This window comes from Tenrec ecaudatus, chromosome 5 (assembly GCF_050624435.1).
Source record: "Tenrec ecaudatus isolate mTenEca1 chromosome 5, mTenEca1.hap1, whole genome shotgun sequence".
NCBI lineage: Eukaryota > Metazoa > Chordata > Mammalia > Afrosoricida > Tenrecidae > Tenrec > Tenrec ecaudatus.
In genome coordinates, this window is record NC_134534.1 from 117,819,198 (window position 1) to 117,835,009 (window position 15,812).

The 15,812-nt window shown below is 40.6% G+C and overlaps 1 protein-coding gene across 1 annotated transcript in view; it reads left to right on the forward strand.

The window, feature by feature from the left end:
- The window catches only part of CENPP (centromere protein P), a 338,488-nt gene that overhangs the window by 36,114 nt on the left and 286,562 nt on the right, over positions 1–15,812 (forward strand). The window contains exon 4 of the mRNA XM_075549870.1: positions 4,999–5,087. Within this exon, the coding sequence (XP_075405985.1) occupies positions 4,999–5,087 (89 nt within the window). The remainder of the gene's footprint in view (positions 1–4,998; positions 5,088–15,812) is intronic.

Below are 15,812 nucleotides of genomic sequence, written 5' to 3' on the forward strand. Positions count from 1 at the left end.
TTTACTGGCTGGCCACCAACTTGGAGAGTTAGCCTGGGCTCTTGGGTGCGAAGTGAAACAGAGCCCTGACCCTTTCATTCAGCTTCTTCAAGAATTATTGTCTCTCGCTTGGGTTTTTCTAGGCGAGGATGAGGCCCATCCTCTCTAGTGGTGGGTTGTCCGCCTCTCCTGGGATTTTCCTTCCCCAGGGGTCTGTGGTGCCCACGGGTCGGCCTCTTCATGAGTGGGCCACAATTTCTCTGTTGTTACACACCCGCTGAGCCACTTCTACCAATTTAGTAAGATTTTCCCCTTCAAACCCTTCCAACTTCTGCAATTTATTTCTAATGTCTGGGCTGACTGAGTTACAAAGGCAATATTTATTGCCCTCCTGTTCTCGGGGACCTCCGAGTCTATAGGGGTATAAAGGCTGTAAGCTTCCATCAAGCGCTCTAAAAAGGCAGCCGGAGATTCTCCTGTAAGAGCCTGTAAAGTCTCACTGACCTTAGATAAATTCGTAGGTTTCCTGGCCGCTCCATGGAGGTCCTGCAACAGAAACTGGCGATTCCTGGTTCAAAGGCCTCCTGGCCTTGAGAGGAGTTTGGATCCCACACTGGTTGCGCAGTGGGGAAAAAAGTTTCTCTCAAGTGGGGAGTGCCCACTGGCTGCCCATCAGGTCCAATGACTGCCTGCTGGGCCTCTCTCTGCGTGCGCTCCTGTTCCTCTGATATGAATGGCACCTGGAAAAGTTGCTGGCAATCGTCCCAGTTGGGCTGATGTGTCTGGAAAACAGTTTCCAGCAAAGAAATCAGACCTTGTGGTTTGTCAGAAAAGGAGGGATTTTGTTGCTTCCAATTATACAAATCACTGGAGGAAAAGGGCACACATACAAACAAGGGACTCGGGGTTCTTCCGCAGGTGTTGGGGCTGCTTGTCTTAAGTGGAGAATGGCTACCGCCATTCGTAAGACGTGCCAGTCCTAGTGTGTGTGTGTGTGGGGGGGGGCTCTCTTCAGCTACTGGGAACCCGATAGGGTGGTGGCGGCACAAAGGGTCGGAAGCCGCTCTCCCGCCTCGAGTCCTCCGGCAAAATGGGATAAAGCCGACGGAGGGGGAGGTGGGCTCTGCCCTGGTGGTTTTAGGGACTTGGACCAGTGTTTTCTCCGCTCCCACCGCGTTTCCTGAAGTCTTGGAAACAAATCTGTTATACATACTGGCTTCTCAGTGGCCATGTCAATCCACACATCAGTATAAGGGTCTGATCGGGATGTCCCGCTCCCCATAAACATAACTGTGAACTCTATAGGGGAAGGGAAGACGAGCCTTGCGGGGGCCAGTCAGGGACTCCTGCCCACTCACCGTTACACAAATTGCTGAGTCTCCAGTCATTAGGGTTAACATATGCTCTTTGTGAGCGCCTAGAGAAATCAGGAAAGTTAGCCAAAAGACAGTCAAGTGGTGTCGAAGGCTTCTGTCCCATTGTGGAACTCTCTGGATTCCCTTCTGCCTCTGAGGAACCTTTTAAAAGGGTAAAATAGATGCTTAAAGCGACAATACAGATACAAAAGCGAAAGCAGCACAAAAAGTAGCAAGCAAACAACAAGAATGCCAACACCCTTGAATAGCCATGGGGAACCAAGGGGGGCCCTGCCCCTTTCAAGATACAAGAGTTCAACAGGACGCCTTGCTGGGACCTCAGGTAACTGTCATATGCCGCGTGCCGTTGAAATTTGCCCTCAAAGGTGCACTGTTCAAGTCACTCACCAAAGGCGGTTGCTCAAGTCAAATGAGCTGGGGTGAAGGCACGTCTCTTTGGGAATCCCCTAGTTCTGGGGAGAGCACTCCTATAAAGGGGGTCTCCTTTCTAATCAGGCTCGGACAGTGGCAGTAGGATCTCTGTGGAACCTCCAAATGTTGTAGCCTACTGTCCATTCCCAGAAAGAAAACAACCCAGACCACCAGCAAGTTCAAAAGAAAAAGCTGCATTACTGGTGTGGGGATCCTCAGTCCCCTTGCGAGGAGACTGAGCAGTCCCCAGTCTAATATTCCAAAGGTTTTTATACGTTTGTAATGTGCAGGTGTGCAAGCAGGCAGAGTAGAGAATCGGGGCATTGCGGTTAGCCATTCTTAGTTGAACAACACCTGCCCTGGTCGTTCTCGCAAGCCTTCTGAATATACACTTCCTTTGGTACACTCCGTTGCTCGACGTCTGCACAGCCTGCCTCCCTAATAGCAGCTAGTTCATTGACAGTTCATAGCTAGTTCATTTATAGTTCATAATGGCTCCTGTCAGCTCAAAGTGGCTTCTCTCTTGTCAAGGCTGTTTAAGCTTTTCCTAGAGTTACTACACCCCAACACCACATTCACACCCACAAATTTTTCTTGTAACAATATTATTGGTACACAATTCGTATACAATTCAATAGTTCTATCATATTAAGAACTGAACAGTCACCAAAGTCAATTTTAGAGCATTGTTTTTCTTTCTTGTACTTACTGTTATTAGCTCCCCATTTCCCCTAACCTTCCCTGCTATGACCCCAAGTAATCATTAATCCAATTACTGTCTCTATAGAGTTTCCTGTCCTGGATTTTGTATAAAGAAAAACATATAAAAATTCAGCAACAATAACGAAGAAATTTACTTTTTCCAGTAGTAAAGGCTAAAACAGCACACCTGAGGCTCAGCCATTCTGACTCCTTCCTTATCTGCAACCCCAGGTGTTGTGCCTTGGATCTTTGGTGATCTTCTTTCCCCAGAGAGTGTGTCTCCATGTTTAATTTTTTATTTTTATGACTCAGAATTGCTTAGATTTAGAACCAACCCCACTCCATATTACATAATTAATATGCCAAAGAAGCCCCCTCTCTAAAAATCATTTTATTGGGGGGCTCATACGACTTACCACAATCCATACATACATCCATTTTTGTCAAGCACATTTGTACAGTTGTTGCCATCATCATTCTCAAACATTTGCTTTCTGCTTGATCCCTTGGTATCCGCTCCTCATTTTTCCCCTCCCTCCCTGCCCCCCTCCTTCATGAACCCTTAATAATTTATAAATTATTTTGTCATGTCTTACACTGTCTGACATCTCCCTTCACCCACTATTCTGTTGTCCATCCCCCTGGGAGGGGGTTATATGTAGATCCTTGTAATCGGTGCACCCTTTTCTAGCCCACTCTCCTTCCACCCTCCTGGTATCGCCACTCTCACCATGCTCCTGAAGGTTTCATCTGCCCTGGATTCCCTCTGTTTCCGGTTCTTATCTGTACCAGTGTACATCTTCTGGTTTAGCCAGATTTGTAAGGTAGAATTGGGATTATGATAGTGGAGTGGAGGAAACATTTAAAAACTAGAGGAAAGTTGTATGTTTCATCGTTGCTACACTGCACCCTGACTGGCTCGTCTCCTCTCCTCGACCCTTCTGTAAGGGGTTGTTCTGTTGCCTACAGATAGGCTTTGGGTCCCCACTCCTCACTCCCCCTCATTCATAATTATATGATTTTATGTTGTGGATACCTGATCCAATCAACACCTTGTGATCACATAGGCTGGTGTTCTTCTTTTATTTGGGCTTTCTTGCTTCCCAGCTAGATGGCTGCTTGTTTACCTTAACACCTTTAAGACCCCAGATGCTATATCTTTTAATAGCTAGACACCATCAGCTTTCTTCACATTTGCTTATGCAGCCATTTTGTCTTCAGAGATTGTGTCAGGGAAGGTGAGCATCACAGAATGCCAGTTTGTTGGAACAAAGTGTTTTCCGTTGAAGGCATACTTGAGTAGAGGTCCAATGTTTGTTTGCTACCTTAATACTTAACAAATAAATAAATGTACCCAGATCTATTTCCCTATTGTTATATATTAATATATTTACACCTCAATGAATGTTCTTTGCCTCCTGATTCTTTCCTCTATTTCCTTGATCTTTTCTCTTGTCCTACTATCATGTTTGACCTTCATTCCGCACTCAGTAATTCCTCTAGGCTGCATTGAACTTGATCAAACCCCACTGTCAGGGGAGACCAGGCCGTAACAATATCACCGGTCTGTAGTCTCAACTATACCACCGTAATAAATAAAAAGTATAGTAAAGTCATAGAGAATAGGAGAGAGTAAAATAAAGGAGTCAGACACATGCTAACCTCCTGGACGGCCATGATCTCAGCAACCAGGTCCGCGCAGAGTGTGGGTGGATTACAGGGGAGTAGAAGAGAGAGCTTTCTTTCTTTTAAAAAAATAAACAAAACGTTTTATTAGGGGCTCATACAACTCTTATCACAATCCATACATACATCAATTGTGTAAAGCACATCTGTACATTCATGGCCCGAGATTTATTTTGAACCAAGGCTTATATATATTTGGGGGCTGTGAAAGCCCCATGTTACAGGTAACGACATCTATCACAGGAAGAGGTAGTACCATATGTAAGGTGACCAGACGGTCCTCCAAAAGCGGGACAGTCCTGATTTTTAATAATTCGTCCCGCGGCGTTTTTAAAAAGTCCCAGTTTTTGGAAAGAATGCATGATGAGCTAGGGAACGGTGGGAGAACAGGAAGGGAATGTACATAATACATAACTTCATTCAAATAGCTGCTGATTTGTTGCCCGTAGATGTGGAAAATATTGTTATTAAAATATATTCTTATTTCTATATATACACTGCGTGTTGAAATGCTTAAAGAATTTTGTGAAACTGCAGAAGTCGAATATCAGAAAATACTTGGATACAGTAAAACATGCTGGTTAGCTCTTTTGCCAGCTGTCAAAAGAATTTTTTTAAATGCTATAAAACTTACTGAAGGTGACAAAATTTCGGTAATCGAAGTAGCAAATGAAGTTAATAATATAAAAGTATCTGCTTCTATTATTTAAAAAGAGAACATTTTAAGTTTAAGGCCATCCCTTTTCTGTACCTTGGTGAAATTTAATTTTGCATGTTGTGATATTTTTATTTAAAGAAATGTATTGCTAGCTTATACAGAAACATTATTTTTTTCTTTGTTTAGATTGAGGAGAATGTTTCTTCTGTTATTACCGACCTGAATATAGTAGTGGAACCTACAGATTATGCAGAGTTAAGTGAATTTGTTTGTAGGTAAGCTATTTTACAAATTATCTGCTTTCGTTTTATTTTACATGTATCTTTTAAGTGTTTAAATTTTCCTTTTAGTTTAAATTATATAATTCTCGCCTGAACTGGGGATTATAGTTAATGTTTGAGCAAAACAGAAATGATCCTTGAACCTTATGGAATTTAAAGCCATGTAGGTTATTTGCATATTAATAAAATAATCACAGAAATAATCTACAATTGTTAAATACTACAAATGACAGTTATTTGAAACTATTGGAAATTTCAGGAGAACATGTAAAGATTTTCTGAAGCTTGAGATGATAATCTGAAAAACAGCATAAACTAGCAAAAATATCCTAGATAGAGGGACTCGTTTGTGCATAAGCTACAAAGTTTTCTTCTTGAGAATTTGAGCTAATTACATGGATACCAGTGCTATCCCTCTGCCACCATCACCATAGCCCCGATGGTTAGGCTGACATCTGAAACTAAGTCTTCTTTCTCAGCTCACATGCTATCTTTTCCTTTTCAGTCTCCACTAGCCCTTCCATTGGTTCTGCTCCCTTTTAATTTTTTGATGCTAATATTCCTGATTATTATACTTGTAAACTCCTGTGTTTTGTTTCTCATTACTTTATAATGTTTTGTCCTGAGATCTTTTTCAAAAAAGAGATCATTTATTAAATCTTTACTAGGACAAGGACAAGGTAAACCGTTGGCATGATGTCATAATGGTGTCCAAGGGTTTGCTGATATAAAGAGCTTTACCAAGGACATGAGAGGGAAAGAAAACTCACAAGCACACTGTTGCTGGTGCCTAATAGCTGAGCTATTTCTGTAGTTACTAGTTTTTAAATGTAACAGGTTTATTAGTATATAATTCACAAATCATGCTGTTTAGTAGTTCAGTCATCTTAGGAAGAATGGTATAATCATCAGCTCATCTTTTTAAAATCAAACTTTGTATTGTGTACTGATTGGGTAAAGATTTATAGAGCAAGTGATTATTTCCATTTAACTATCATACACATTTTATATCTTGTCTTTGGTTAAAATCTATACAATATAACTTTATAATATTCTTACTACTTCCGTATATTTCCTGTTTCTATACTTCTCTAAACTTTTTGAACTTTTCCTGGAGTAAATACTGCCCTTTTCATCTAAATTGATTGATGATTCTAACGTGTGTCTGTCCCCATAGTGTTATTGTTTCCCTTATAAATCTGTCTAATGTTTGGTGGAAAATTGATCTATGAGGGTAACTACTATTCTTTATCTGATTAGTCAGCCTGGTCTTGTTTTATGATTTTGAACTTTGTTCCACATTTTTCTCCCCATTTTATCTGGGATCCTCTAAAATGATCTGTTTTGAGCAGCAGGGAAACAACTAGCAGTCAGAAACAGTCTGAAATCAGACTCATGTAGTTGATTGAACTAATTGTTTCCAAGTATCTTTACTTTTCTTCATTCTTCTTTTCTCTACACAAAGTGAGACCAATAGTTGAACCTTAGAGAGGTAATCATAAACTTTTTTTCCTGAAATAATTAAAACAATTTTAGTTTATAATTTGAGTGTTTACATTCCAGATCATCAACTTTGTATTCTACACTCTGAAATACTAATCAAATCCTCCAACAACTTAGCCATCTACTGCTCCTTTATTTCCCTTCTCAGATCTCAGCTTCTGTGGATCACAATTTCCCATTACATCAAGGTCAACACTCTCTTTTCATTCCTTATTTCATCAATTACCTAGTAGTTCTTAGGCAGTATAGTCTTCAGTTTCTGTGTACTTGATTTTTTTTAACAGTTCTATTGACACTTCATCCAATATGTCATACAATTCAATAATTCAGTCATATCAAGAAGAGTTGTATAATCATTACAGCAATCAATATTAGAATAGATTCTTCCTGTACTCATTTTTATTTGTGTAATTTAAAAATTTTTTGGCAAAACTACACACAGCAAAACAGTTTCCAAATCAACAACCTCTACATGTATAATTCACTGTCATTGATTATACTCTTCATGCTGTACAATAATCGTTGATAGCCTTTTCCAAATTATTCCACGATTAACATAAACTCCTGCCCCCTAAACAAATATTGGTTTCAAGTTCGTGTGTTGCTGTTGTTGATTTTTTTTGGCCATAGTACTTCACTGAGTGTTTTTTGTAGTGCTGGTTTTAATTTCTCCTTGTCTTAGAATGCTTTCATTTCTCTATCATATTTGAGTGATATTTTTGCTGAGTACAAGATTCTAGGTTGACAGCCCCCCTCCCCCCTTCAGGACCCTGTATATGTCACTCCACGGTTTACTTGCCTGCATGGTTTCTGCTGAGATATGTGAAGTCATTCTAATTGCTAACTCTTTATATGTAATTGTTCTTTTTCCCCTGGCTGTTCTTAGAACGTTTTCCATGTTGTTGATGTTAGACATCTTGACTACAATTGTCAGAGTATGTTCCTTTTGGGATTGCTCTGATGGGGATCTTTCAGCTTCCTGAATAATTATTTTTCCACTCTTTGGGCACTGAGGAATGTTTTCTTGCAGAATTTCTTAGACTATTCTCTGTGGATTCTTTGTTCGTTTGTTTCTTCCTCTTCTGTAGTCTTGTTAGATGTAGATTGTTCCTCTTGATTGTGTTCCACATAGTTCTCAAAGCTTTCTCATTATCATCTCCATTTTTAAAATTGGTTTTTTTTTTAGATTAGAGTCTGCAAGCCCACTCCTTTGAGCTTCCATCTCTTCAATCCTGTTTCTATGTTCGTTTATATTACTGTGTAATACTGCTGTTGTAATGTTGAATTGTTTTGTTTCTGTCTGTACAGCAATTAGTGAGGGTTCTAGCTTTTCTACTTTTTTTACTTTTCCTCCCAGAGTCTTCCTCCACTTGTTGTATAAGTGCATCATTCTTTCACATTCTGTTTTGGTAATTCCATAGCCTGTTCAATTTCATGCAAATCATTTAGGTCTGGTTGGTAGTCAGTTATTTGTGTCTGTGTATGTGTGTGTGTGTACACCAATATCTTCTGCTTTCTTGACAACTTTGGGTAGCTTTTAGGGGTGTTAGGGAGTTGAGGCTATGTGGGAGCAGTTACCTCTGGTAAGTGGTGTAGTAGAGGAGTGTTGGAGGAAGTGTTGAAGGAAAAAGTAAACAAAAATGGAAGCGATCAGGTAGTGTTAATTGGTAGGTTAAAATAAAGGAAATTAGGCCAAAAATATGCCTGTTTCATCTTTCCGAAGGAATGGGTATTCATATTGTGTTGAGGGACTAGAAAACATGCAAGTTAAATTGAAAGCAAAAAAGTAAAGTAACAACATTTCCCCCTCCCCCCCCCCCCCGTCCTTTTGTATACCAATGGAGAATTAGGGATAAGTTATAAGAACAGTGCACAATTTTGGTTTAAAGGGGGTAGGGAATGATAGAACACATAGCAACAAGAATACCAACAAAAGAACATCTCTGTGGAGCCTAGACCTTGTCTTGGCATCAGGACTGTGGAGCCAGAGGTCTTTTAAGCCATTGGGGACAGTGTCCGGTAGTATGTTGTTTTACCTTGTGTGGGGGGTACCAGTCCCACATTCGAACGGGTCCAAGGGGTGGTTGGGTAAAATTAAAGAGACATCAGACAAGATGAGCAATTGCTCACCTCTCGGATGGCCATGATCTCAGCAGCCAGGTCTGCCCAGGGAGCCCGAATATATTTCCATTCACGGCTTATGTACCTTTAGGGGATGTGCATGCCCCCCTGATTACAGGTAACCACATACATAACAGGAAGGGGATATACAATAGGCATATGCATGACAGGAAGGGGACAAGCTAGGGGTATGCATGCAGTAGGAAGGGGAAGCACTAGGGGTACACATGTGACAAGATGGGCAGATTCTAAAGTCTAGATGGCAGCCTAACCTTGATCCTCCTTGAGTTGGCTTGACCTTGTCTTTGGGCTGTCCTTCAGGGGAATAATCCAATATCCTTATCAGAAGGGAGTGGGCAACACCTATTTTTGGACAGGCAATAGGGTCTGATTGCTCTAGATTGCTGACAACCCTCAAGCAGGTAACCTCGAAGGAGTTGACCTCCAAGTGGACAGTCATTGACCAAGTGTTAGCAAGCAGCATCTTAGACTTGGCATATGATAAGGGGAGACAAACCAGGAGAATAATCTTTCTATATCCCACAGTTGTGGGCTTTTGGGATGCCAGGGTCAGGTTTATGTTAAAGCTTGGGGAATGATTTTGGTATCTGGTATAGCTGAGAGTCCGGTATTCTTATGATTTAGGTTAAATCTCTGGAAAGACTAGGCCTCTGGTAGATGAGGACAGAGAAGATGGGGCTCACTCTTTTTGGATGATGGAGATGACCAAGTTGGGGTAGGGGAATGAGATCTATACTTGCCACCTACCAAGATGGTCTAAGAGGGAGGAATTAATAACCTACTCAGGGTAGGTTGTTTATCAAGTGGCTTGTGGTGCTGACCAGGAGCTGGTATCCAGGGACAGTTGCTGAATAGTTAGGTCTAAACTATGTTAACTGGTAGGGGTTTCTGGGCCCTGAGGCTTTTGGTCTTATGCCCAAACTCTGCCTGTGCTTTGTAAAACTGCCATTGTAGTTTCTGCTTGTATTTTTATGCTAGCACCTTGCTAATGGGCCAGGTGTGTTATCTCCTACCTGTTTTTCATTTTAAATCATTTTATTGGGGGCTCATGCAGCGCTTATCACAAGCCATACATCCATCCATTGTATGTTCAGCACATTTGTACATTTGTTGCCCTCATCATTCTCAAAACATTTGCTTTCTACTTAAGCCCTTAGTATCAGCTCATTTCCCCCCTTCCTCTTTGTTCCCCCCTCCATCATGAACCCTTGATAATTTATAAATTATGATTTTGTCATAGCTTACACTGTCTGATGTATCCGTTCACCCACTTCTCTGTTGTTATATGTAGATCCTTATAATCAGTTCCCCCTTTCTACCCCCACCCTCCATCCACCCTCCAGTATTGCCACTCTCATCACTGGTCCTGAAGGGATCATCTGTCCTGGATTCCCTGTGTTTACAGTTCCTATTTGTATCAGGGTACATCCTCTGGTCTAGCCAGATTTGAAGGGTAGAATTGGGATCATGATAGTTGTGGGGAGGAAGAATTTAGGAACTAGAGGAAAGTTGTATGTTTTTTTTTGTTTGTTTTTTTTTTGTGAAAGTTGTATGTTTCATCGTTGCTACACTGCACCTTGACTGGCTCATCTCCTCTCCCCACCCTTTCATAAGGGGTTGTCCAGTGGCCTATAGATGGTCTCTGGGTCCCCACTCTGTACTCCTCCTCATTCAGCACTGGCAGGGGTCTCCACACGGCTGCTCCAACACCCAGGGCTGCATAGGGATAGGTCCATGTGGCTTCTCCTCGGGGATGTCTTGCAGGAAGTCAGCCTTGGAAGCTGAAGCAGGGAACTGCTAAGGCAGCTGCACCCTGGTTCGACCATCACAAAGCAAGAGACCTGAGAACTCGAAAGGCGAGGTTCATTGAGCTATTTATCCCTCCACCCTTCAATTAACCCCACATGTGTTTATCAGCTGGGTTGGCACAATAAACTAACTCAACTGTGCTATCCCTGCTATTGGGCACTTTGGGCTGTGAGTTAGACTTGAAGTCCCTTGGCTTGGCCTGAGAGCCAAGCCTATTTGTTGAAGAGGCTTTCTCCTAGGTTCTTTGTCAAAAATTAAGTCTCTGTGGGCTGATGCATTTACATCTGGGATTTCTGTTCTGATCCATTGGTCTATGTATCTTAAATTGTACCAGTACCAGGCTGTTTTGACTACTGTGGCTATGTAGTAGATTTTAGGTCCGGCAGTGCAAGGCTTCCTTGGTTCTTTTTGTAAATTTCTTATCCTGGGTCTTTTGCCTGCTCATATGAAATTGGTAATTAGTTATTCCATTTCTTTAAAGAATTTATTTGGGATTTGAATTGGTATTACATAGTATCTGTAGATTGTTTTAGATAATATCATTTTCACAATATTGACTGTCCATGAGCATGGCACATTTTTCCATTTATGTAGGTCCTTTTTAATTTCCTGTAGTAGTGTTCTGTAGTTTTCTCTATAGTTCTTTTGTTTCTTTAGTTCAGTTTATTCCCATATATTTCATCTTTTGTATAGTTACTATAAATAATATTAATATCTGAATGTCTTTTTCATAGCTCTTCACTGGTATGCAGAAATCCCTCTGATTTCTAGTTATTAACTTTGTATCCTGCTACGTTGCCGAATTCCTCAATTGTGTCCAGCAGGCTTTTTGTGGAGACTTTTGGGTTTTCTATTTATAGGATTGAATCATCGCAAATAGTGAGAGTTTCATTTCTTTTCCTATCTGTATTCCCCTGATTTCTTATTGTTGTCTGATGGCTTTAGCTAAAACTTCTTGCATGATGTTGAATAAGAATGGTGATAGGGTTCATCCTTCTATGGTCCCTGTTTTCAGTGGGAATGTTTCTAGCTTTTCCCCATTGAGCATGATTTGGCTTTTGGTTTGTTATATGGCTTTTATTATGTTGAGGAATTTTCCTCTATTCCTATTTTGTTGAGTATTTTGAACAGAAATGTGTGCTGAATATTGTCAAATGCCTTTTCTGCATCTATTGATAAGATCATGTGATTTTTCTTTCTTGCTTTGTTTATGTGGTGAATTACATTGCTTTCTTTTTTTTTTCAAATGTTGAACCATCCCTGCATAACTGGAATGAATCCCACTTAGTCATGGTGAATTTTATTTAATCCACTACTGTATTCCATTAACTAGAATTTTGTTTAGGATTTTGGCATCTATGTTCATGGGGGATATTGCTCTATAATTTTTAATCTTTGTGGGTTTCTTTCCTGGTTTTGGTACCAGTGTTATGCTGGCTTCATAGAATATGTTTGGGAGATTGTTATCTTTTTCTATGTTCTGGAATGGTTTGTGTAATATTGGTGTCAGATCTTCTTTGAATATTTGTTAGAATATTCTGAGAGATAAACTGAGGCACAGGACAAGAACAAAGTCAGGACGAAATAGGTGATATCAGAGATAGCTTTATTGTAGCAACGAGAGAGAGAGAGAGAGAGAGAGAGGCGAGTGCCCGCTCCTAGGTGACTTCCCCTGGCCTAGCCAGTAAACCAGGGAAACTCCGGACTTTATCTGGGACCCAGGATTTTTAAAGGAAAGCAGGGTTTATGATTATGGCTGTCATTTATGCGCTCCTGCAGGCAGGCTGACTGGTTGTCAGAGAGTCTGGCATTCCAGTCCCCTCTTTCCTTGGGGGGGGGGCAGCTGCTGACCTTGGGGGTGGGGGGCGTGCAGGGAAGCAGGGCCCTGACCTGCTGCAGCTTAATCCAAACATACTCTACCTGTGAAACCATCTGTACCTGGGCTTTTCTTGGTTGGTAGTTTCTAAATCTATTTCTTCTTCTTTTTTATGGGTCTGTTGAGTTTTTCAGTATCTGCATTAATTTGAGTTGGTGAGGTGTGTCTAGGTATCTGTCCATTTCTTCTAGATTGTCAAATTGTTTGAGTACGTTTTTACATAGTAGTATGTTATTATTCTTTTTATTTCATTTGGATCCATTGTATCCTTACCGTTTTCATCTCTTATTCTGGCTATTTGCACCTTTTATTTATCTCCTTTGTTAAGTTTGCCAGTGTGTTCCATTAATCTTTTCAATAACCAGCTTCTTAACTTGTTCATTTTTTTCCATTTTTTCCTTATCATTTATTTTTCCTTTGATTCTTATGATTTCTTTCCTTGCTTTATTGGAGGGATTTTGTTGTCCTTGTTCTAGTTCTTAGAGGTATTGGGTAGGGTTTTGATTTTAGATTTCTCCTTTTTTGCATGTGTGCATTGATGGCTATAAATTGGCTTCTGATTACTGCTTTCTCTGTGTCTCAAAGGTTTTGATATGTTGTGCTATTGTTATTATTTTTATCATGGTTTTTTTTATATTTCCTTCTTTATTTGCTTTATTACCCAGTCATTTTTAAGTATTATGTTCAATCTCCATGCATTTGTTTTTGTGTTTCTGCTTGTTTTATTGTTGATATCTAATTTTATAGTTTTCTGGTCTGACAAGATAGAATGTAGGATCTCTTTTTTAAAAAACTTTTTTGAGGCATGATTTGTATGGGGTTGTTCCATACGTGTTGGAGAAAAACATATACTGTTGTTTTGTTGAATGAAGTGATCTGTATATGAAAGTGTACAAAAGAAAAACAAACCCGCAAAAAACTGCTCCACTGGGCGAATGATCGTAGTACTAATTTTTCTCGCTAGGTGAGCATTGAGCAGCGCGGAGATGCTTATAATACCACTAGATCCACAAGGTTTCCCACCCAGGGGCCTGTGACCCTCCTGTCACTACATGTGTTTCATGAGTCTGAAGAGGACTTTATAGATTGATATTGGACATATGGGCTAATATCGGATTTAAGGACTTGTTCTGGACCAGCTGGAATATTATCTTAATGTATAATTTCTCTTTATATAAAGCTCTTTCTTATGAGTGTCTCTGGATTTGTTTCTCTATTCCACCTGGACTAACACACTGGGTCTCTGAAGAAAAGGTAGCTGAGTGTGCCAGACACATCTACAAAGAAATCAACTCCAAATGCACTACAAATTGACATTTTTGTCTGTTCAGAAAGTTGACAGACGTCCAGAACAAGATTTGTCATCAATCACATTTCGCCTCTTTTGGGACGAAAAAAACACTGGTACACTTGAATTTTGTCCACACCACTATCTTTGTAAGCTGTGTTCAACATTGCAACAGTTTCTGCGGCATTTTTCCCAAGGAGGAAACAAAATTTCATAGCCACGCTCTGTTCTCTTAAATTGGCTGTCACAAATAAAAAAGGTTCAAGTGAAATTGCTTTCATGAAAAAATTCACTGTGACCAGAGTAAAATGTCCCTGGAAATGCCACTGGGTGCACTGACTCAGAAAGAGCTGCTCAATGCTCACCTAGCGAGAAAAATGAGTACTGCGATCATTCACCCAGTGGAGCAGTTTTTTACGTGGGTTTTTGGTACACTTTCATATACAGATCACTTCATTCAATAAATAATACTCATAATGAAAGAGCCTTGTGAGAATAAATAATAGGTTGCCATAAGCCAGGAATAGTAAACAGAAAGGATATAGCCATTGGTTAACAGTAACACTTCTTTGCCAGTAGCCAGTTCTCTCTCTGTTCCTCAGCCTCTCAGCCACTCAGCCATGTGGTCCCTCAGCCTCTGCGGACCAGGAAGCCAGCCTGCTGTGCTTCCATATCTCAGCACTGATCCTTTGTTCTTTCTCAAGGTGTACTTGCCTCACTCTCTGGTGGCCCTTCAGGGCAGAGACTTTGAACATGATGTACTAGGGATTCTTCCAATGGTCCTGAGATTTTTCTCTTCTGGCTGAGACTCGTCTTTATAGCAAGGGGAGTAGCAACTAAAACCAATCTCCTCTATTAGTGTTGCACATGCCTCATTTGCATAGTCCCACCCACTCATTTGGTGGGAATTACAGACATGGATAGAAGAGCCATATTAAGAAATTTCTCTAGCTTTCAGTGTGTCTCTAAGTTTGTTCTATTTGAATACTGCTTTAGGTGTGTTGATTTCTGGTGGTATTGTTGCTGATTATCTGTCTGAAGAGCATCCCTCAGTGCCTTTTGTAAAGTTGATCTTATTTTTACTAGTTCCTTTAATTTTTCCTTATCGTGCCATGCCTTTACATATCCCTCATGCATGGAGGATCATTTGTTTGAATGTGAGATTCTTAGGTTTTATGTACATATGTTTTTATTTCAGAGTTTTATATGTGCCACTTCATTGCTTTTTTGCCTGAATGATTTCTGCTGAAGAATGTGAGGTAGTTGTTATTAATTGGTTTCCCTTTGTAAGTAACTTTTTTGAGGGAGGTGGGGGCCTGCGATTAGTATTCTTTTCTTGTCCTTGATATTGGAACATTTGACTGATATATGTCATTGTAATTTCTTTGGGAATCTGTCCTGTTTGGTCTTCTTTCAGTTTCTTAAATGGTTATTTTCTCCTCTATTATAGTATTAGTGAAGTTTTCTCTGGGGTGGTTTACTAAAGCACCCCAGTTTACTAAAACTCTCTGGGCATGAGGAAGCTGACATGGAGAACCCATACTATTTCAGTTTCCCTTTATTATTTTTCCCATGTATCCTGTGCTGTGTGGCATTACTACGGCCATCATCTTTGTCAGACTACCCTTGCTGCCTGTGTATGTGAAAGGAGGGGCACAATCAGCTACTGGATATACTGGGTATGGTCCAGTTACCGCTCTGTTTGCTAAGGGGTGGGGTTTAGGGAGCTGGCGCAGGGTGTAGTGCTCACCTCTCATTGACTTTTCATTGTGGGAGATGTTCTGCTGGTAGTTGAGCAGGGGATAAATCTTACTTGTCCTGTTTGGTTAGTAGGAGCCCTTGTGGTGTAGTGATTATGCATTGGGCCTCTAACTACAAGGTCAGTGGTTTTCTCCTTGAGAGAAATCTAGGGCTTTCTATTCCTGTGAGCAATTGTAGTCTTGGAAACCCATGGGAAGTGGGGTCAGTTCTACCTTTCCTGTAGGGTTGCTATGAGTCCACATTGACTGGATGGCCATGAGTTTAGTTTTGGTTTTGTCTGAGTTGGACTGTTAACTGCAAGGTTAACAGTTCGATACCCCAGCTGTTTGTTGGGAGAAAG